This window comes from Polypterus senegalus, chromosome 1 (genome assembly GCF_016835505.1).
Source record: "Polypterus senegalus isolate Bchr_013 chromosome 1, ASM1683550v1, whole genome shotgun sequence".
Lineage (NCBI taxonomy): Eukaryota > Metazoa > Chordata > Cladistia > Polypteriformes > Polypteridae > Polypterus > Polypterus senegalus.
This window is the reverse complement of record NC_053154.1, coordinates 229,360,675-229,384,142: the sequence shown is the minus strand read 5'-3', so window position 1 is coordinate 229,384,142 and position 23,468 is coordinate 229,360,675. Positions and strand designations below refer to the sequence as shown.

The following is a 23,468-nucleotide window of genomic DNA, read 5'->3' as shown; positions in this document are numbered from 1 at the left end:
ATCAAAAGAGACCAATCCTGCTGTTTGTTAATAGGATCCAAATGAGAAAGGGAGGTGAGAGATGCCACTAAATAATAATTTAATTAAGAAAGTTGATCCTATTATATGGCCTAAGGAGCAATAGAGTATTACAGAAGCAGCAGCTCTTTGAAGGACAGCTGTGTCCAGTGTGTCTTACAGTGAAAAGAATGCACAGGTGTCCTGACTCTTCATTGGCAACACTGCAATTTTGACTCCTTTGACCCCTTTGAGATACATGAGATGTGATCAGAAAGCTCTAGTAAGCAGTTCCCTTCAACCTAATTTTACTTGAATGCCATTCAAGTGTATAACGGACAAAGTCTTAGAATGTTTCAGCAGATCGACAGCAAGTAGTTTGGTTTGGAGGTTTCCTACACTCCCTGTCTCAGAGTGAGGTGGTGAAGAAACATCCACAATAGCGGTTATCTTTTTCACAATAACTACTCAGATGGACGCAAAAATCTGTGCAGAAAGTCTCAGATTCAAGAACAATAGTCACAGCTATTTGAGCAAATTGAAAGTAGACATAGCATGCAGTAGACAAGAGTATGGTGAATGTTTTGTTTTTGTTTTCCTTTTTTTGTTCATAGACGATCAAACCAGCCAGACGTCCCATTATAGTTAATAGATGTGCTGGAATGTGAAACTAAATACATTGGTGGATGCAGCTTGTTCAGGTTCATGCATGATCTGGACTGAGATGAATTGAAATGGGATTGTGCTGTCTGCTGCACAATTGAGCCAGCCTGGTGTCTTAGATTACATCCATTAATCCATTATCCAACCCGCTATATCCTAACTACAGGGTCACGGGGGTCTGCTGGAGCCAATCCCAGCAAACACAGGGCGCAAGGCAGGAAACAAACCCCGGGCAGGGTGCCAGCCAACCGCAGGTCTTGGATAACTTGGGACAGGATATCGTGTCATTGACATAATTTAATTTTTGTGGGCTATTTGCTTCAGGTTGACTCATATTTTCTTCCTGCATATTACTAAATTACTTTTTTATATATACAAAGAAGTTGTTAGTCAATTCATGAAAGTGCATATGAAAGTGTTTTCATATAATATTGGTTATAACCATCGTAAACCTTACTTTGGGGAGGCAGATTTAACTGCGTTAACTTTAATTTCCTCCCTTTGTATCACAAAGTACTAAATGTAATAATTATAATATATTATTATCTATTTATTTTTCACCCCTACATCTTTCAGGCTAGAAAAGGTGACATATTATCTTATGTATTGTAAAACATGACTAAAGAAGTTTGGCGTTAGGAAGGGCTATACATTTTTCTGCTCCAGTACCCCCAAGATTTACAGGGGGAGAAGCAGCCAAACTACGTAAAACTGGAAAATGGCTGCTAAATGGACAGAGAGAGAGAGAGAGAGAGAGAAAGTTAATATGTATCTATTTCCTGAAATATAGAACCTGTCCTGCAGTATTTGTGTCATTCTAGTAAACCAGCCTGCGGTGGGTTGGCACCCTGCCCGGGATTGGTTCCTGCCTTGTGCCCTGTGTTGGCTGGGATTGGCTCCAGCAGACCCCCGTGACCCTATTCGGATTCAGCGGGTTAGAAAATGGATGGATGGATGGATAGTAAACCAGCATGGCATGCTAGATGATTCCATGCACACACCTTCATGAACAGGTACACATGGGACCATTTTTATGAGTTCCTACTCATTATAACATACAGGCCTTTGGGGGAGTAGGGGGAAGCAGAATGGTTGAATTAAGCATGGATTATGCTCAGTCTATTTAGAGAGACCATAATCAGGATTTTAATCAAGCACAGAATCTTGAAATGGAGGGCAATGCATCTGAGTATTTGTCACCATTACATTGTATTGCATTGTATTACTCATAACCGCTAAAAAATGTAAATCATAAAATATTCTAGCTTAGTCATGTTGAGCATATTGCTTTAAAGGATAGTTGAAATAGGATAACTTTGCTCAATGTATCTCCTGCTTTCAGATCCACAGTCACAGTGTATAGCTAGGCATGTAAGTAAATTAACAATGTCTTGCATCACAGAATTATTAGAATTGTGAAATATTGTGTAGGCAAAATACCCGTTTCACTGTACAACGGCTTTAGAATATGGGTAGTAACTTGACACTTTGGTGTAGGTCGATTTCTTTCATAATCAAGGTTTACCAACTGTCTGAAACTAATAAATAAAAAATGACTGATAGTTCATTTAAGGCATCGGCAATTTCCTTATTTTCAGGAATATGATTTATAGTGCTTAATGTTTAGCTCCACTATAATTTTGCACAGAATGTAACAGGCTTTTTCCTCTTTTATTTCAGCAGATGTGTTTGCAGGTAAATACTGCAGTTCCATCACATTTTCCAGTGGCAGAAGCACAGATGGATTTCCTGACAGAAACGTACTTAAATACAAGGTACATTCTAATTTTATTGCCTCATGCAGCACTTGCTTTACAGTAAAAGCAAAACTGATAAAAGATCTTGTGCCTCTTAAATTCTAAAAAACAGTATACTCCCCCGCATCGCTTGAGGTGAGTGTTTTGCATAATTTTTCACAGATAAGACATTTACCTGCGGCCTGATTTGCTTAGAAATTATTGAGTAGATTACAATCCACTGTGTCTGGGGTGGAATTTGAACTGGCACGGCAGTCGAGAAAATTAACTGTTGCCACACATCCTGTTTACAGCATTCAGGACTAATGATATGTTGTTCTTGGAAATAATAGACAAATGTGTGTAAGTTATAGCACATATAAATTATTGGTTCATAAAATTTTCAATGATTGCATGTTTGTTTAAATAAACAACTTCCAAGGAAGTTTCATGTAGTTCTCTGTTTAGGCCCTTTCCAGGGCCAACAACCATATGAAAGAAATCCACCTCTGCCAGTTTGTCTCTGTGTTTTCTTTAATTTTCAGATCTTGTTCTCCTCATCGCATAACATACTTGTACAATGTAAAGTCGTGCCTGCTGTGATGGATACAAAGCCTGAGGATTATTGTGAGGAAGGGGATAATAACCAGGAGATGATAACTGTAAGATAAGAAACATAGTGAGAGAAAGTCAGGGATGTAACCAAAAATAAACAAACGCACAGGCAACCCAAACCCGAGGGGAAGGAAGAAAGAAGATCAAAAAAATGAAAACGAAACCTGATGCTAGCCTAACAAAATTAAAAGTTTGTTTCTCCAGCCAAGGAATAAAGTAATAAGAAGTAGTAAGGTGAGGACTGTGGTGGTACAAATCTTTAGAAAAAATCAATTGCAGCCAAACTCAAGGGACAGCATGCAGATGTGTCATAGTGCAGTAGTGTTGATGAGGCAGTTTATACATTCACGTTCTGATCTGGCCGATTGCCTTGTTAGTACTCCAGGGTGTGTGATTGTGCATCTGCACCTGTCAACAGTTTAAAAAGGAGAATCCAAGTGGTACAAGGGAGAACCGAATGGTTGGAAATTGGTCCTGAATAGAGACACTAAGGCAAAAGTTAAGTGCAGAGTAGGAGAGGAGGAAGTGAGGGTTGCACAATTTATGGTGCTCCAAGGGGTGTCCCTGCAGAACAATGGCATTGGTGTAGGGACTTGGATTGACCCTCCCAGGGATCCAAGCAGTGTGTTGGAGCATATTGGAAGGTGGAGGGCTGGCAAGGTGTATCTCGGCCGATGCTGAAGAGGGCAGTTAGAACAGGAATCCATTGTTGGCAATCACAGTGCTCAGATCTGCCACCAGCTGGGAGGACTCACTTAAGTTACCTGGGAAGAAACAGAGAGAGAGCCGCGATAGAATTCCGAAGGAGCCTAACCTGAAGTCTTTGAGCGTTTCCCTATGGGATTTTAAAGTATTTATTCATTTTCAATCTTTACAAGAGCACTGGTTTTTATTATGCATTATTTATTGAATTCTTTATTTATTATATCTGCACTACACTTTATTATTTGGACTTTGTTTTAATAAACATGAACTTTGTGCTTTGGTTAATGGATCCTGGTTGTTGTCTATCACTCACTGCTGAGCCCTTTTTAGTTATGAACTACTAGGGGGTCATGTGGACAGTTTGGAGTTGGGTATGAGCCCTGGACTTTGTGCCCTGACAAAGTCCCTTTATGTCATTCCTTCCTCATATATAGCTGACACCATGTGACACATCCTGTTCGTTGCATAAACAACGAACAAGACAGGAATACAAAATAACATCCTTCTTAAAGACAACAAATCTAAACAACTGGAAAAGCTCCAAAATACAATCTACACAGTAAAAAAAAAACATACAATAACTAAAAATCCACCTTAATATAAGGATAAAAGCCTGTGTGTTTGTCCAGTTGCTATGTCTCTTGTATTCCAACACATGACGCAATAGCAAACATTTGTAGAAATAAAATGCTTTGAATTTGTTAAAGCAACAGATGGCTCTTCACAAACATTAACACTGCTTTTACAAATTCCATACCAAATGGCATATAATAGAGACATACGCTTTAGATGGTGTGTTGTAAACAATGCTGCGGTCTGCATTAATTACTTCGATTTCAACCCATCTTTGATGGGTAGTACAGTTAGTTTGTATATAAAATGTCTAAATTATTACGGCACCATAAAGTGCATCTGTTCACACTCTTGGTCGCTCCCCTCTTTTTGCTGGTAGGTTGTCTTCTGTTGCTTATCAATGGTTTACATTAACTAGTACAGAGTCATTTTATTATGTTTTTTGATTAAGTTTGTATTCTGTTTTTTTGATCTTCTGATTTTAACTTTGGCCCATTTTACACCCTGCTTTTGTTTTGCTCTTGGGTGTTTTCATTTCCTGGTGCATCTTACAAGAAATCCAATGCCTCAGGATGCAAACTTTCCATCTATTCACAGCATTACTAAGGATTTTATTTTCTTTTTTTAAATACACTCTACTGTGTATGTAGTGTTCATTTACCCTTTCATTTCTTTTGAACTGGTACATTATGTACCTGTAAAGCTTAGCAGAAGGCTTTATTGCACACTTAGTCATTTTTTTTATTTGTGACTGTTATGCACTGCCGTCTACAGTTACACTAAATCTAAGACTATCATAGAGACAAAGTTAACTCTCTGTCTTGTGACAGCCTTCCAAAATGCAGTTTAAGGTTTCGTTTGAGGTAACTAATGGAGCTGGGTGCTTCCATAGGGCATTCTGAAATGTGTCCAAGATTGTAGGGCATCACCTAGCTACTGGGCCATCCAAGAGAAAGGGATAAAACACTAAACCCCAAGCCTAAAAAATACCTATCCACTAAAACATTAAAGCTGAGAAGACTGATTAAATAATTTATAATGTATTCATACTAGATACAAATAAAAAAGGAAAACGTATTAAAGAAAACAGGTGAGAAATAAATTTATAAATCTATGATAAATCTCCAAATTCTAGTAACATAAACCAATGTGAAAACATGAAGGAAACAGAACACTGAGACAGAAAGGAAAGAGAACAAAATATGCATTAAAAAAACTGTCTCCTCATGACTGTCCTACTAGTGAACCTTCAGAACCTTCACCCTAGTGCTTCACACTGGGTCACTGGCCCAATCATTGTTTAATCCCTCTGATGACCATTTCCAGGTAAAGATATGGAATCAGTTCTAGAATCAGAGACATCATCTTTCAACTCCAGACTGCATTCTCTGTCTAGAAGCTCTAGGTGTATATGCACCTGCACGTCCCGTCTGAAACATCAGGGGCCTCATGTATAAACGGCGCATGCACACAGAAATGTTGCGTAAGAATGTTTCCACTTTCAAATCACGATGTATAAAACCTAAACTTGGCGTAAAGCCACGCACGTAGCTCATACCCTGTCGTGCGCAAGTTCTGCACTCAGATGTGCAGACTTACGACACCCAGCGTCAAAGCAGTGCTACTGTTCCTGTGTGGTTTATCTTTCTTTTTCAGATCGATATTACTGATGCGGCTTTAAAAATACACTGAAATTAACTGTATATTGTTCATTAGTTTAATGCATCTCATTGTAATTAACCTGTAACAATATAATGGTCCACAGAATGGTCAAACAATTTTAAGATGAAGTTTATGATGTTCTACTTTAATGACAAAATAAATTACGTGATTAAAGTGGAAATTTCGATTTCATATTTGTGTTTTTTTTACCACTGTGTACTTATTTTTTTTCTCTGTACCTTAATGAGCTTTCATATGAAACTCAGACAGTGGGATACGACTCGCCTTTTCACGGCAACTTTGATATGTGACAACTTCTTTTTTATTTCGGGCACTGTGCGACTTTGTGAACTTGAGCTTTCGAATTTCTCCAACACGCTATGTCACTTGATCGACTTCCTTTTGTTGTTTATACCACTGTTTACAACAAACAGTACCAGTTTTCTTTGCCTCCACTTGGTATCCACTGATATTCTATTTTCCCCTGTGCTTTTCCCATTGTCTTTTCACAGAACGCTGAGCTTAAGGGCTATTTATATTGATTTGCATATTTAAAGAGGCATAATTCTGGGAGGAGTTGGGGTGGGGCAGCAGGCGCGTGCACAAGCATTACTTTTCACGCTGACCAGGATTTATGTAGTGGAAGAATTTGGAAGTTGGCAAATGCACTGATTTATGCATCTGGATTTTTCTGTGTATAAGCACATTTCGGATTTTGTACTTACGTCATGTTATAGTGCGAATTCTACGGATGGCGTTATGCATGAAGCCTCAGGTCTCCAAGACTGCTTCCCAGCCAAATACCTATGGTGTTTTTTTAACTAAATATTTAAAATGGTAGCACAGTCCTACTCATCCCATTATTTGACTCTGTTTTGCTCTAAAGTTCCCGGAGAGGAGACTGTTCCTGTTTGGAATCACCTTTAAATCGGCATGGGGCTCTCACTTGGAGACCATCTGTTGCTGTGTGTTGCTTATGAGGTTTGGTGGCTTTTTAAACCTTCCATACCTACAGAGATATTCTCATACAGTGAGTGTGGTTCTCTCTTATTTACTGAGGTGGCTAGTGGCACTTAACTCAGCTCTGTGTCATCATACTGGTTCCCTTGCTCCTGAAAACCCTTTTAGCAACCTGGCTGGGAGATTTTTTTGCGCTTTGTCCTTTGAGATTTTTGCATTGTCTGTTTTGTGATGCTCCCTAGTGTGTTATTTGGTTTAGAATAAACAAAGCCATTTTAGAATCCGGATCCCTTGCATGATGACAGACTTGCAGAAATGTCACATATGGAATTAGGCCAAGTAAACTGCAATCATAAAGGAAAATATGAAGCAAGGATGAACTTAGTTAATGGGTTTGAACTCCTGCCTCTCTTTGTCTATTGGAGCAGCTTGCCCACAGCATGGACGTGCAGTCAGGGGAGGCAGACATCATGAAAGGCAAAAAAACTAATAATGACAACATAAAATAAATTTGTCCACTGGTCTGTGCTATAAATTTATTTTCTGTATTATTCTAATAATTTTGATCATTTTTATAGTCAAAATCAGTGAATTTGCGCATTTCCTGTTCAAATACAGGGGGGGTGCGGTAGTAACAAGCTGAGCCGAGCCTAGGACTGCACTGTCCCTCACACACTAGGTTGATGTATGTAATTGGCAAGTGCCTGTTTGCTGTCTCTCTACATGAAGCCAATATAATGTTTGCAGACATGTTTATTATACACCCTGACTTTCCACAGACTGGCTAATATCTTTAATGAATTTGTGTGACATATTTAGTCTTGCTGATCGGACATGAAACTGCAGTGAAAAGGCACAAGGTGAGGTGGACAGTACCGTGTCGCACTGAAGGGGGCAGATGTGAGCCCAACAGGTGCTTGTTACTGCTGTTCTTCTACACAGACGCGCCAATAAGATAGCAATATCAGAAAGTCAAGTGCACTGTAGTGGTCCGTTTATTTTTATTTTTTGTTCCGACTGACTACTAAAAGGGAAAATTATATATCTAAGCTTAAACATTTCTCAGAACTGGACTTTTAGTCAAAACAGGAAGTGATAAATAATGGAAGACCAATGCGGGAGCTAAAAGGTTTGCTGCAAACTAAGGGAGAACTAAATTTTGACCTTAAATAATATATTCTTTTGTTTTTCTTGTCCTTTTGTTGAACAGTCTGCATTAAAATTGACTGAAAAGCATCAGAATCAAAAGCTTTTAAAAACAACTAAATATTTCAATTAAGGTTAGAATTGAAATAATTTTTTTTTGTACACCATTCTATACTTTAATATTTTGCTGAATAAGTGTGAATTGTGGAATTGCAATTTCACAAATTTAGAACACATGGAGGAGCAAATGCGCTCTCTCCACCCTCTCTTTCACGGCTATAAATGTAACGTTCTTTCTTAGCCAAATATGTACCTTACCTATGTGAGTGTAAAGAATGCTGATGACATATGAAACATAACCAGTAGTCAATGTGCATTCAGCCAATTGAATAGTAAATAAGCTACTCTTTTTTCTTCTTCTTTCGGCTGCTCCTGTTAGGGGTTGCCAGACCGGATCATCTTCTTCCATATCTTTCTGTTCTCTGCATCTTGTTCTGTTACACCCATCACCTGCATGTCCTCTCTCACCACATCCATAAACCTCCGTTTAAGCTTTCCTCTTTTCCTCTTCCCTGGCAGCTCTATCCTTAGCATCCTTCTCCCAATATACTCAGCATCTCTCCTCTGCACATGTCCAAACCAATGTAATTTTGCCTCAACTTGAGCTGACCCTCTAATGTACTTATTTCTAATTCTACCCATCCTAATCACACCCAGTGCAAATCTTAGCATCTTAAACTCTGCTACCTCCAGCTCTGTCTCTTGCTTTCTGGTCAGTGCCACCGTCTCCAACCCATATAACATAGCTGGTCTCACTACCATCCTGTAGACCTTCCCTTTTACTCTTGCTGATCCCCGACTGTCACAAATCACTCCTGACACTCTTCTCCACCCATTCCACCCTGCCAGCATGCTCTACTTCACCTCTCTTCCACAATCCCCATTACTCTGTACTGTTGATCCCAAGTATTTAAACTCCTCCACCTTCACCAACTGTGCTCCCTGCATCCTCACCATTCCACTGACCTCCCTCTCATTTACACAAATGTATTCTGTCTTGTTCCAACTGGCCTTCATTCCTCTCCTCTTTTGAGCATATCTCCACCTCTCCAGGGTCTCCTCAACCTGCTTCCTACTATCGCTACAGATCACAATGTCATCAGCAAACATCATAGTCCATTGGGACTCCTGTCTAATCTCATCTGTCAACCTGTCCATCACCATTGCAAATAAGAAAGGGCTCAGAGCCGATCCCTGATGTAATCCCACCTTCACGTTGAATGCATCTGTCACTCCTACCGCAGACCTCACCACTGTCACACTTCCCTCGTACATATCCTGCACAACTATTACATACTTCTCTGCCACTCCCGACTTCCTCATACAATACCACAGCTTCTCTCGAGGCACTCTGTCATATGCTTTCTCCAGGTCCACAAAGACGCAATGCAACTCCTTCTGACCTTCTCTAAACTTCTCCATCAACATCCTCAGAGCAAACATTGCATTTGTGGTGCTCTTTCTTGGCATGAAATCATATTGCTGCTCACTAATCATCACCTCACTTATTAACCTAGCTTCCACTACTCTTTCCCATAACTTCTTGCTGTGGCTCATCAATTTTATTCCCCTGTGGTTACTGAAGTCCTGCACATCCCCCTTATTCTTAAATAACGGCACCAGTACACTTCTTTTCCACTCCTTAGGCATCCTCTCACTTTCCAAAATTCCATTAAACAATCTGGTTAAAAACTCCACTGCCATCTCTAGTAAACACCTCCATGCTTCCATAGGTATGTCATCTGGACCAATGGCCTTTCCATTTTTCATCCTCTTCATACCTGTCCTTACTTCCTCCTTGTTAATCCATTGCACATCCTGATTCACTATCTCCACATCATCCAACCTCTTCTCTCTCTCATTCTCTTCATTCATCAGCCTCTCAAAGTATTATTTCCATCTGCTCAACACACTCTCCTCGCTTGTGAGTACGTTTCCATCTTTATCCTTTATTACCCTAACCTGTTGCACATCTTTCCCAGCTCTGTCCCTCTGTCTAGCCAATTAGTACAGGTCCTTTTCTTCCTCCTTATAGTCCAACCTCGCATACAACTCATCATACGACTTTTCTTTAGCCTTCGCCACCTCTATCTTCACCTTTTGCCTTATCTCCTTGTGCTCTTGTCTACTTTCTGCATCTCTCTGACTATCCCACTTTTTCTTTGCCGTCCTCTTCCTCTGTATACTCTCCTATATTGCCTCATTCCACCACCAGGTTTCCTTTTCCTCCTCCCTCTTTCCAGATGTCACCTCAAGCACCCTTCCTGCTGTCACCCTTACTACATCTGCTGTAGTTTCCCAGCTGTCTGGTAACTCTTCACTGCCACCCAGTTCCTGTCTCACCTCCTCCCAAAACTCAACCTTGCAGTCTTCCTTTTTCAACTACCACCATTTGATCCTTGGCTCTGCCCTCACTCTCTTCCTCTTCTTGATCTCCAATGTCATCTTACAGACCACCATCCTATGCTGCTTAACTACACTTTCCCCTCCCACCACTTTGCAGTCTTCAATCTCCTTCAGATCAACTCTTCTGCATAGCATGTAATCTACCTGTGTGCAACTTCCTCCACTCTTATACGTAACCCTATGTTCCTCCCTATTTTTAAAATAGTATTCACCACAGCCATGTCCATCCTTTTGGCAAAATCCACTATCCTCTGACCTTCTTCATTTCTATCCTTGACACCATACTACCCATCACATCCTCGTCTCCACTGTTCCCTTCACCAGCTTGCCCATTAAAATCCACTCCTTTCACCACTTTCTGTCCCTTGGGTACACTGTTCACCACTTCATCCAACTCTCTCCAAAAATCTTCATTCTCACCCATTGCACCCAACTTGAGTGCATATGCACTAACAACATTCATCATTACACCTCCAATTTCCAGCTTCATAATCATTACTCTGCCTGACTCTCTTTCACCTCCAAAACACTTTTCACATACTGTTCCTTCAGAATAACCCCTACCCAATTTCTCCTCCCATCCACACAATGACAGAACAAATTGAATCCGCCTTCAATCCACCTGGCCTTACTCCTCTTCCATTTAGTCTCTTGCACGCACAATATACAGTATCAACCTTCCTTCTCTCCATCATATCTGCTAACTCTCTCCCCTTACCAGTCATACTGCCAACATTCAAAGTTACTACCCTCGGTTCCATTGTCTTTACTTTCCTCTTCTCCTCCTGCCTCCGGACACATCTCCCCCCTCTTCTTCTCCTTCTTCGGCCAACAGTAGCCCAGTTTCCGCCAGCACCCTATTGGCTAATAGTACTGGTGGTGGTCGTTGTTAACCTGGGGCTCGACCTATCTAGTATGGAAATTTGAATTGTTGTCTGCATATTGATTTGGAAAAACTTTACACCGGATGCCCTTCCTGACGTAACCCACCCCATTTATTCGGGCTTGGGACTGGCACGAAGAAACACACTGGTTTGTGTATCTCCTGTGGCTGGGTTGAATAAGCTAATCTTTGGGGTTCATATATTTGTAAATCTGACTCTGAAGGAGTCAGTGCCTCACCAGCCATGAACCTCACTACACGTCACCGGCCCACAGTACCTACTCTCATATTTACCTCTGCTTCTCCCTGTCACTCTATCCTGACTCTAGTCTCTTCCTTCCACTTATGAACCCTTATTAAAAACACTTTTTTGTATCATCCTGAATGACTTCATTTAATTTTTGGCACATTTATTACTGTGTATATTTGTTATCTATCATTTTTTGTGATATTCTGTGATTTTCCGTTTTGTGATTTTTTTTGCTGTTTAGGCGGATAGGAATTCCAGATTTGATGTCATTGTGCCATGGCACACTGAAGCACATAGATAATTATTTTGAGCATTAAAAAAGATTGCTATAATACCAAACCTTTCAGAGTTTCACAGAGCAAAACAAAGTCATAAGTTGAGATCAAATAACTGGTTAGGATCAAAGCGAAAACTAACAATTCTTATCCACCAAGGAATACTACACCTGCTGATTGCCTTCATATTTATACCACAATGAATTCTGACATCATCAACCACAGTGATTGTAATCACATGTTAGTGACCAAGCTCAAACAGAAGAATTACAAAATAGTGGTGACCAAATAGCATTGTGGTAAATAAAAAAATAAAACGATAAAATAATTTGGCACAGTCCAAAATATTTTAAACCTGCAAAATAAAATTAGAAATTGAAACTAAATGAAAAAAAAATACAGAAGGCAAAAGAAAAACTATTAAATTGATCCTTTCAAAAACAAATTAAAGAAACATGTAGAATCACAATATATATGGCCTAATGTTTGAACTTTGTACTGGCCTCACTGAATTAAAAAGACTAGGAGTCGACTAATTTTTGTATGAAGACTTTGTGCTTGACCTTGCCTGGCCCTTAGGACACTACACTAAAAACGTCCTTTTCATGATCGTTTAACAAATCCTTAATCCGTTTGGATCACCACTTTTCCAAATGACTATTCAGATCCAAAAGAGATCCATAAAGATCCAAATCTCTGAAAGGAATCACCAGTTTAAAGTTAATACACCTGCTGATGCCGTCCCTATCTATAAATGGGTAATCCTAGTCTCAGCTCCACAGCTAGGGAAACTGTCACCAAGTATCAGCCACCCAGGTCCTTGCAGGACTCCCTGCTTCTTAGTGCTCATGGAAGCACTTGTTCACTTTTTCTGGCTAGGATTGCTCCTGCCTATTTTAGTTCTAGAGCAACACACCTGGCAGGGTCTATACCATTCTAGTAGCCCCTGCCTCCCAACACTGGCATATCTAGTTTCTATCTCTCTGCGAGTATGACACTCACATTTTACCCTGCCCTGTGCCACCTTGGCAAGCAAACACCAGCTTTTCACAACTTCACATTGCATACATATGCAAAACATATATAGCCTCATACTTTGGGAGAGAAAAGAGAGATATATAAATAAAAAGTATGATTGATAGCAGCATTGATGCAGGGTGAAAGCCAGGCAGGAAGAAATGAAACAGATTGGACATTTGTCTTTTCAGAGAAACAGTAAGTGAATAATCAGAATTAAAGATATGAGTCAAGAAAACCAATGACCTTGATCATTGTCAATTTATTTTGATAAAACGAGGCTAACAGAGGACAGGAACTGTACACAGTAATAAAGTATTGCTTAGTTGGGTCTTTCTTCAGTAGCAGCAGAGGCAGTTGTTTTATGATTTACAAATCCTGAGCATTTTAACACCTAATTGGAAATGATATAATAGATAATTTTAACAGAATTCTAGTCCTACAACCTTGGCACTTACTTTTAAAATGTCATTAGAATTTATTGGAGGCATATTTCAGTGTAAATGCAGTTGAAAAACTTGGCAATTTATTTGAAAGTATTTCTCGGCCTAGAGCAATCACCATGGTAACATGTGAGGAAGGGTAGAATTAAAGGCATACTGACTTCTTTCAAAGTTTTTTTTGAAATCCACCATACAGACACTTAAATGAAAAGTACATCAGAGCACTGCCTTAAACTGCAGCTCATGAAAACGGAAAATATTTTAAAAACTAAAGAAAAAAAAAAAAAGATCAGTATCCCATTCATTTTCTTTTTTTTTTTTTGCTTTGTCCTCTCCACAGGCCTCCAGCAGCGAGAATGTTGATTCTTTAGACAGCAGATTGCCAGCCAGTGGAGGGAGGCGACTTGAGAAATCACTGGAAAAGAAGGAGGCTTTGTCACTCAAATCAGCTTTCATTTACTCCTATAATCCTAACAAAAAGGAGTTTCTACCACCCAGTCTGAGTCCCCAGCTCCCAAATGAACAACTCAAGACAACAGGAATCCTGACAAGTTCAAATGAAAATGTGCTTGGGATATGTTCTGCTCCTGTGGACTACAAAACCAGCACCTCTAGAGCTAGGAAAGGCTTCTCGTCAATAACGATTACAGCACGCCGACTAATTCCTCCAGTTAATGTGCCACCCACATTCTCAGGCAATGCCAGCCTGAAGCAATTCAGTGGAGATACGCCTTTTAATTCTAGATCTTTTCACACTTCGGAGAACTGCTTAGATGACATGTGCTATAGACGTAGTTGTAAAAGCAGAAATGTCAGGAAAGTAAACATGACAGCTTCCAGGAACAACTACTCTGCAAGTGAAGGATGTAGTGGAACTGAAAGGATTGAACACAAAAGCAGTCAAACTCGAGGACACAATAAGGAAAATGAGATTTTGCTGTTGAACACAGATGGCAAGAAAGAATTTTCTGCTAAGTCACCCAAGGGCTTGGTGCATTCCTGTGTTTATTTTCGAGTTTCTCCTCATTTGTCACAGGCTAATTTTTATTTAGACAAACCTCTTTTCATTCCCATCCTAGGGGCCAAACCCTCCTATGCACAGCAAAAGCACCGCTCAACCTTCTCCCTCTATGTGAATGGCACTTCTACAAAGCAGACTCTAAATGCCACAAATGCCCTGCTGAAAGAGGTGACGTCTAAGAAAGAGACAGGCAGACAGAATGACAAAAAAGAGAGCAGTAATGTGAAATTCAAGAAGGAGGCTACAGCTCTTTCATCTTCACATTACCGACTAAGTCATTTCTTCAGGAATACTCCTCAGGAGAATGCTACTTCCGTTACTTGTGAGTTACTAAAAAAAAGCAACATGTTGATATCCGATGAGACAGACAACTGTCTTCACATGATTGGCCAGCACGTGAGAAACCACTGCATGGTTAATGGCCCTTTAAATGAAGTACAAGGTATGACTTTCAGCTTTGCCGTTATTTTTTTTAATTTACTTTGTACATAAATGTAGTTTGCATTTTTGCATTTTTCACTGTACACTGTAAGTCTTAAATTGGTGTTAACAAAGAAGATGAAGAACAATTCTGTAATTTAATGTAACCAAGCAGTTACAGTTCCACTTTTATCCCTTTCATTTATCATTGCAGAAATAACATAACACCTTCAAACAGGCTTAATACAATCAAGGATTTTGGGCATCCATTGCCTATCCCAGCAGCACTGGAGGCAATGCAGGAATCAGTTTTGAATGAGGCTAGGTTCTCAAAAACTGCTGCAGCTTGGATGGCACCAGATTTAAGGCTGACTTCTAGGGGCAGAAGATTGATTGTGTATTGAATAAACTGACGATAGAAGGGTTACTTCCAGCCAAGATGCTGGGCAGCCTGATTCTGCTACTAGGACACCAGACCATAGCAGCATCTACTAGTCCTCACTGTCACAGCACCCCTGAGCCCTGCACAGCCACAATTGTCAACAGCAGATGCTGACTCCCTTAAAAGAACTGATATGGTGGCACTACTTTAGTTCAGTCACCGTGGCTAGTTCTGGTTGCACCTGTTCTCCAGTAGGTCTTACCAGCACTTCATTGCATCTCTGAAAAAATCAAGTGGCCCTGAAATCTGTTGGGTCATGTGGCCTTTACAGGGTGGTCCAGATCTAATTATGCAGATCCAGATCGTCTGGATGACTTTGATTTATCCAGGGACGATTCCAGTTCGGTGCAAAGACAATTCTTCATGTCATCTGTTCGCACACTTCTCGATGGTCCGGGATTTTTCGTGGTGATTTTCTATGTAATATATCTAATAAGTTATAGCGTAATAAAAATTGCATAATTAGATCCGGACCACCCTATAGAATCCTGGACTAATCTCCCCAGACTTCTTCATAAGTGGCCAACATTCTCCCTGTTGTACTGGTGCCTTTACTAGTTTCACTTCTGGTGAGCCACTCCTTCTGCACCCAATGAGTTCTCATTTCACAAAGTTTCACTGTCCCCATCAGTTTGTGTCTGTCATTCTGTCTCATTTATTGACATTTCCAGGTAACTCCATTGGTGGTGCTCTTGCCAGATACCACTTCACTATAGATATACAAAAGCTTTCGCTCTCTCACTCTCTTAATCAATATATGAATATAATATGAGAAGAGTATATTTTAATTAAAATGTATATATACAGTATATTTTGTGTGCCTATCATATGCCTGCTGTAACATCTGTAGTGTGCTAGTTAACCATATTTTGTGAGAAGTTGTCAAAATCAGATGTTGAATTGTTGCTCAAAAGTGGACATTTTCCTTTCTTTCAACTTCATTGCACAACCTCCAAGTACGTGTGAACAGACCCTATTGTGATTTAACTGTATATCCAGGAAGCCACTTTTTTAATGCCTGTCTTGCTGTATGCCAGTTGATGATCAGTGCAATCAGGAGTTTGATAAGATCAATTTTAAGAGAGAATGAAGAAAATCAAACACTTCCTTGACAAGTCCTGTAAAATATAACTGGAACTGTTGGAACATTAATATGTATGACACATTTAAAGAGAGTTTGTTAAACAATTACACAGAACATATGTGTGTGGACCAATGGCCTGCAACCACCGTAGCACTACACGGCAGCTAGTCTTAGAACTTATTACAAGAACAAGAGTAAGCTTTCAGTGAGGCTCAGAAAAATTCATGCTTAAGACTTGAGACAATGGTAATTTCATGATGTCCAATAGATTTTTAACATAACCATCTATCCACTTGCATGGTCTTCCTGTACCTAGGATCCTTATGGAATAAGTCATTTTGAGCATCAAACAATATGTTAGTATTCCTGATTTAGAAAAATCAAGTGAGATATTAAACATTTTATGAACACCCACACGTTTATAGAAATATATACTACACTATACTATATACTTTATATAGAAAGCAACTTATTCAGGAAGCTATTGTTGCTGGGTGGATTGTACTCAGACCCCTCATGTTACATGGACACCTCTAAAAGCTACTTGCACTGCACATCGATCATCATTTCATGCTCAGTTTTGTTAGGCACTCAGTGGATCTCAAAACCCATCACTTTCTGCATTTATTGCTAAGCAATGCCTCAAAAAAAAAATATTTACAGAAAAATTCACAAACTTTCAAGAAGCACTACATCTCCTGGTGTTTCTCCTTTCTAAGAACAAACCAAAAGGCACTGATTTCTCACAGACAGGTGCATTTATTATAGAACAGAAAACACAAAAATGAGGGTTAAATACAAGAAAAACACTGGGAAAACAAGAGTGAGAAAAGACAATGATAGAACAGAAAACACAGCTCCTAGGTCTGTTTGCCCTTAACACACACGCACACACACACTTTAACCCCTTCCTGTCTTTATTCTGCCAGTGAGCGTTTGACACAGCTCTCCTTCGTGTCAAGTAAAGAAGAATCTTTCTGAAGCTCTGTGTCTCTGCACACCTAAGCACTAGATAATCTTTTAAGGTCTGGGTTTCTGATAGGAGAGTCGCCCATGACTCGAAAATAAAAAAAAAATCTGTAGCTGACTTGCAGGACTTGGTTGGCATCATATTATTGCTCCAGGGCATGTTCTTTCTTTCTTAAAGAGTCATCATTGCCTGCTAGGTTACCCACACTTTACCATCTCCCCTGTTTATTGTTCTCATTTAATCCAAATGGAAAGCCAAAATCATCATACAAATTTTGTGCACACGATACTTTAAATGTTTTATTAAATTTAATAATTACATAAGAAATTCGACAAATTGTTTAAATGAAAAAAATACCAAATAATATGGAAACACATAATGATAATAATCTTTAGTCAAGGAATAATATCCAAGAGGGAAAAAATAAAATTAATTATGAAAGAAAAACTGTTATTATCTAACATAAACTAAATAAATAAAGAAGAAAACTTAACAAAAAATCTTCATGCAAAATCCTAAACTTGAAATCCTCCAAAACAAAAGCATAATTTAAAAAAAACTAAACAATGCAAAACAGAAACAAATCCAAAGACCGCCAACCTTATTACTTAACAAGAGTAATTTTTTATGCCAGAAAGAATGAAAGGACCTTCTGAAAGCCAGAAAAAGATCAAACGTGAAGTAAAACTTGTCAAAAAAAATCAGAAATGAGTGTGAATATTCATAAACTTAAACAAACAAGGATTTTGAACGAACTTGGTATTTCTTTAAGAAATCTTCAAAATCAGAGCAAGTGACCCCAGAGAGTGACCGTTATACCCTGTGACTCCTAAAATCACTTTATTCTTGACCTATGACTTTGCAGTTTAGAACTGCTTAACGACCATCAAACAAAGAAAACAAAATATTGTCATGGGAGATTGCTAATAAATAAATAATAATCTCTCGATTGTAATCACAAAACATTAAATGGCCCTCAAAATAACTAAACAATTATCCAGAATTATACTTTTCTGTGTGTTAGTAACAAAAGTACCTAACATGCTGACACATATGCTATGATACAGACAGGGTGTTTTCAATTAATTTAACCTTTTTGTTGTTTTGTAAATGTTATTTTAATTATATTTTTGTTTTCTTATCTACATATATTTTCTTAATGAATGTTTTGTTTAAGTTATTATCCATCCATCCATCAATCCATCCATCCTCTTCCGCTTATCCGAGATTGGGTCACGATGGCAGCAGCTTGAGCAGAGAGGCCCAGACTTCCCTCTCCCAGGCCACTTCTTCTAGCCCTTCCGGGAGAATCCCGAGGCGTTCCCAAGCCAGCCGGGAGACATAGTCCCTCCAGTGTGTCCTGGGTCTTCCCCGGAGCCTCCTCCTGGTTAGACGTGCCCGGAACACCTCACCAGGAAGGCATCCAGGAGGCATTCTGATCAGATGCCCGAGCCACCTCATCTTACTCCTCTCAATGCGGAGGAGCAGCGGCTCTACTCTGAGCCCCTCCAGGATGACTGAGCTTCTCACCCTATCTTTAAGGGAAAGCCCAGACACCCTGCGGAGGAAACTCATTTCAGCCGCTTGTATTCACGATCTCGTTCTTTCGGTCACTACCCATAGCTCATGACCATAGGTGAGGGTAGGAGCGTAGATCGACTGGTAAATTAAGAGCTTTGCCTTACGGCTCAGCTCCTTTTCCACCACGACAGACCGATGCAGAGCCTGCATCACTGCGGACGCCCCACCGATCCGCCTGTCAATGTCACGCTTCATTCTTCCCTCACTTGTGAACAAGACCCCGAGATACTTGAACTCCTCCACCCTTTTCCGGCTGAGAACCATGGTTGCAGATTTGGAGGTACTGATTCCCATCCCAGCCGCTTCACACTCAGCTGCGAACTGATCCAGAGAGAGCTGAAGATCATGGCCTGATGAAGAAAACAGGACAACCATCATCTGCAAAAAGCAGTGACCCAATCCTGAGTCCAACAAACCGGACCCCACTCAACGCCCTGGCTGCACCTAGAAATTCTGTCCATAAAAGTTATGAACAGAATTGGTGACAAAGGGCAGCCCTGGCGGAGTCCAACTCTCACTGGAAACGGGTTCAACTTACTGCCGGCAATGCGACCAAGCTCTGACACCGGTTGTACAGTGACCGAACAGCCCTTATCGGGGGTCCGGTATCCCATACTCCTGGAGCACCCCCCACGGGATTCCCCGAGGGACACGGTCGAACGCCTTTTCCAAGTCCATAAAACACATGTAGACTGGTTGGGCAAACTCCCATGCAACCTACAGGACCCTGCTAAGGGTATAGAGATGGCCCACTGTTCCGCGACCATGACGAAAACCACACTGTTCCTCCTGAATCCGAGGTTCGACTGTCTGACGGAACCTCCTCTCCAGGACCCCTGAATAGACTTTTCCAGGGAGGCTGAGGAGTATCAGTTTTTAAGGGCATGGATGACTTGATTTTTTCATTGTTGCTGCTCTCCTAGTATAAGCTTTTTTTGTAGATTTTTGGAATGATTTGGATCTTCTGGTTATTGGAACTCTGCTCTCAATTAAAAGTACTGTTCTTAGTTTTACAGATTTGGACTTGTTCACATTTGTTTTCTTATTTGGGCCTGCCCTTGTTTCTTTTAATATACTTTTGAATACTTGTAATACATTTTTAAATACTGAAGGAACTTTGTTTTGTTACTTTGGGCCAATGGGGTTTAAATGATTTTCCTCCCACCCACTTCAGGATTTTTGAATTAAAAAATATTCACTTCTTTGTTTGGGCCCGTGCATGCTACGAAGCCACTTTCTAGGGTTTGGAATGAAACCAATTGTGTTAATAGGCTTCTTTTGGAGGGCTGAAGCATACGTATGGAGGCAAAGCAGCAGCCTTTGAGTTTAAGAGACACCAATAGCACAAAATTAAGGCAAAGAAAATAGCTGTTGTTGTGAATCTTACATTTTGGCCCTTCAGGTTCAGATTTGGTAGATATTTTGCACATTTAAATAATTTTACAATGCATTATTATTTTTATTGTCATTCTATGATATTTCCATACCATTATTTAGTTGTGTTTTTTAGATAGCAAGGGTCACCATTTTGTGTGCTTTATCAAAGCAGCAACTGAGTTCTTTACAGTCGTTGTGTTGATTTCTGGTCATATTACATCATCACTCCCTGCCTATATAAGATGGCAGCACACTATTCTCCGTGTGTCCAAATTTCTCAATATTTAAGTAACTCTCTTCTCTGAGGGTAGTGATTTTAAGAGTCTTTTTAGAGAATTACCATTTTTGTCTGTTTTGTCAACAAGGTTTTCTAGTGAACATTTGCTTTTTCTGATAGTTTTGTACAGTTGTTATGTCAGTTACTGGCCTTGTAACATTATGTCATCGCTGCCTGCCTATATAAGATGGTGGAACACTACTCACAGTGTTTGAATTTCTTGATATTCAAGTATATGTTTGCTGTGAGGGTTGTGATTTCAGTAGTATTTTAGGGAATTGGGTTTTTTCTTGTCAACAAAGTTTTTTTTTTCCTTTGGTTTCATTTTGATTTATGGCTTCTAATCCCCTACATGGTTTTTGACCTTAAGCTTTCCTCATCTCCTAATCCTGCCTTATTGCTATCTACCTTCTTACTCCAGGCAGAAAAGATGTTACACAATCAATGCCACAATAAAACAACTAAAGGTGACAGGAGTCTTTAAATGGGCCTCGGTTAACTGCAACCCTAATGATTGAAGCACCTGAGCAGTTTCATGGAATTCCATATATACCACAACTTGTTCATGTCCCTTTCTTTGTTCAGCTCCCATTTTCCTAGCAAGTGTCTGTATAGACTCTTCATAACCTGAAAAATTGACTTGACTAATGTACCTTTGTCATGGCACTTTCTAATAAAGTAATTAAACATCATTAAAGATATATGGCTTTTAGTTGAAACACATGCAAAATGTACAGATATGCATGAACATACAAGGGCAAATTACTTTAAAGTAGCATCTAAAGTCAACCTGTAATCCACACACTAGACAGATGTTCATTGCCAACGGCTTACATTAGTGAAACCGACATTCAAGTCTGTTTTTTCATTAGCTAGCCTCAGATACAAACATATTCTCCTGCCTGTCACAGCACTGATATGATTTAACTGTACAGCAGAGAAGCCACTTATTAATGCCTGTCCTGCTGTATGTCATGTGATCTCCAGAGCTGGCTTGCTGAGTATGATAAGTTCAATGTTAGGAGATGTTTGAAGAAAACCACTTCCTTGTCAAGTTTGGTCAATTCTGCTGGCAGCTGGAACATGTCTTATGTAAAGAAAAAATGCTAACCATTTAAAAGGTTATAATTTTAGGGATTTCTCAGAAGCTTTGGTAAAATAATACTAATTACATTTTTATGAATTTATGTTGCTTGTAATCATGTTAATTCCCTGCATTTTCTTATAACAATAAATAAAAGACAAAACCTTTTACTATCTACTAACCAGCTGGCATGACACATGTCACTTTGATGTTGAGCAGGAAAGATTAATCTTATGCCTACACTATCTCACAGTATGACACGTTATTAATATCACTACAAACCAGGGACTCTCCCAGGCATTTTACATATTTTTACTGCCAAGAATACCCTTAAGAGACTCACAAGTACAGATGAAGGCCTAAGCAGCATGTATTTTTATAATTGAAATTGAGGCAGAATTGTTTATCTGCTAATCAGATGATTGAAGTGGAGCTCCTACATTTTCTCGGGCTCACTACTCTAGATTTTCCTGCTTGAGAAGCTACTGCACATCCTATGGAAATGGAACTCATTGCCAAAACTTCCATTATGAATGCAACATGATATTTTGTGGTCAGGATCATAGCCGTGACTTACTATCTAAGGTGTGAAATAATAAAGCCAGTCATTTGATTGTGGCTATTTGGCCTAAATCGCAGTACTTTTGTGTGCACAAATCTAAACATTCATCATCACCCCAGCACCATAACATACTCCGACCGGGTTGTCCCCTTTATTCTTCTCCAAATAAAAAGAAAATACTTTTTAAAGGAGAAATAAAGTTACGTCTTTGTGTGTTTTCCTGATCTGGGGTTTCAGAAAGGCTGGGTGAGGTCTGACTTAGCGAAGCTCCATTCAACGGCTTGTTATGGCCATAAAAGCCCTCTTTTCCTGGGATGCCCAGACTTTATGGCGTTTGGACTGGATGGGTAGAGCTAGCTGCCCTCATTGGGCAGTTTCTCAGCACTGTGAGGGAAAAAGGAGAAGACAGAAATAGCAGCGACTCCCCCTCTCATCCTGGCAAGTTACTGTATACCTCAAATGAGCATGTGAAGGAGTTTGACTCCAGAGGGGTGAGCAGACCTAACCATGAAGTTTTAGACGCGTAAGAGTCCCACACCGGTGCTATAACTAAATTAAATACTAAGTAGGGTAAAGAAGATTTAAATGTATAATTGAAGTGCACTAACACAACTGAGAGCAATGTCTTTACCCAAAAATATTTCCTACATAGGTTCCATATTTGGAGCAACTGATGCACCACCAGATTATTAGAGAAGAGTTTTTAAAGCAGCATCACTTATTGATATGCACCACAAAAAATTCCTTTCTTAAACTTTCTGGACTTAATGCAATGCTCAAGTGTTGACTTCAGACCCAATCAAGATAATGGAGAGCAATGTACCAATGAAAGGGAGATTTGTTCACAAAAGAAGAAATAATAACAGAACAGGAAGAGAGAAAGGAAATACTATACAAAGAGGGTAAAGCAAGAAAACCTAATCCTCAGGGCACTCCAAAACTAAAATACAGCAAGGTCCCTAACTACAAGTGGCATGGCTGCTCCACATACCCACTACAAACTACAATCCCTTGTTCACCTTCTCTAGTACTGGCCTTACTTGCTCCCAGCAGCTGAACTCTTGTCAATTACTTCACCCTATCTTTTAGCTCAATGTCTCTCTCATCAGAAGGGGCTTTTATGTCCAGAACCACCATTTCTTCAGGTGTAATCCATGGCAAATATTTCCAGGATCCTCAGTGACCACCCATAGTTTTTTTTGCCATATCTGGGTAAACCTTCTCCAGGCAGCAGCACATGCCCCTCCATGTCCTCAACA

General features: G+C 39.7%; 1 protein-coding gene across 8 annotated transcripts in view; it reads left to right on the top strand.

Moving 5' to 3' along the window:
* Positions 1–23,468, top strand: part of c1h10orf90 (chromosome 1 C10orf90 homolog) — a 286,251-nt gene that overhangs the window by 156,737 nt on the left and 106,046 nt on the right. For 5 of the 8 annotated variants that reach the window (XM_039770097.1, XM_039770090.1, XM_039770049.1 and 2 more), the window contains 2 exons: positions 2,341–2,435; positions 13,732–14,854. In XM_039770097.1, the coding sequence (XP_039626031.1) occupies positions 2,341–2,435; positions 13,732–14,854 (1,218 nt within the window). The remainder of the gene's footprint in view (positions 1–2,340; positions 2,436–13,731; positions 14,855–23,468) is intronic. The other 3 variants (XM_039770059.1, XM_039770084.1, XM_039770105.1) reach the window with 1 other exon arrangement.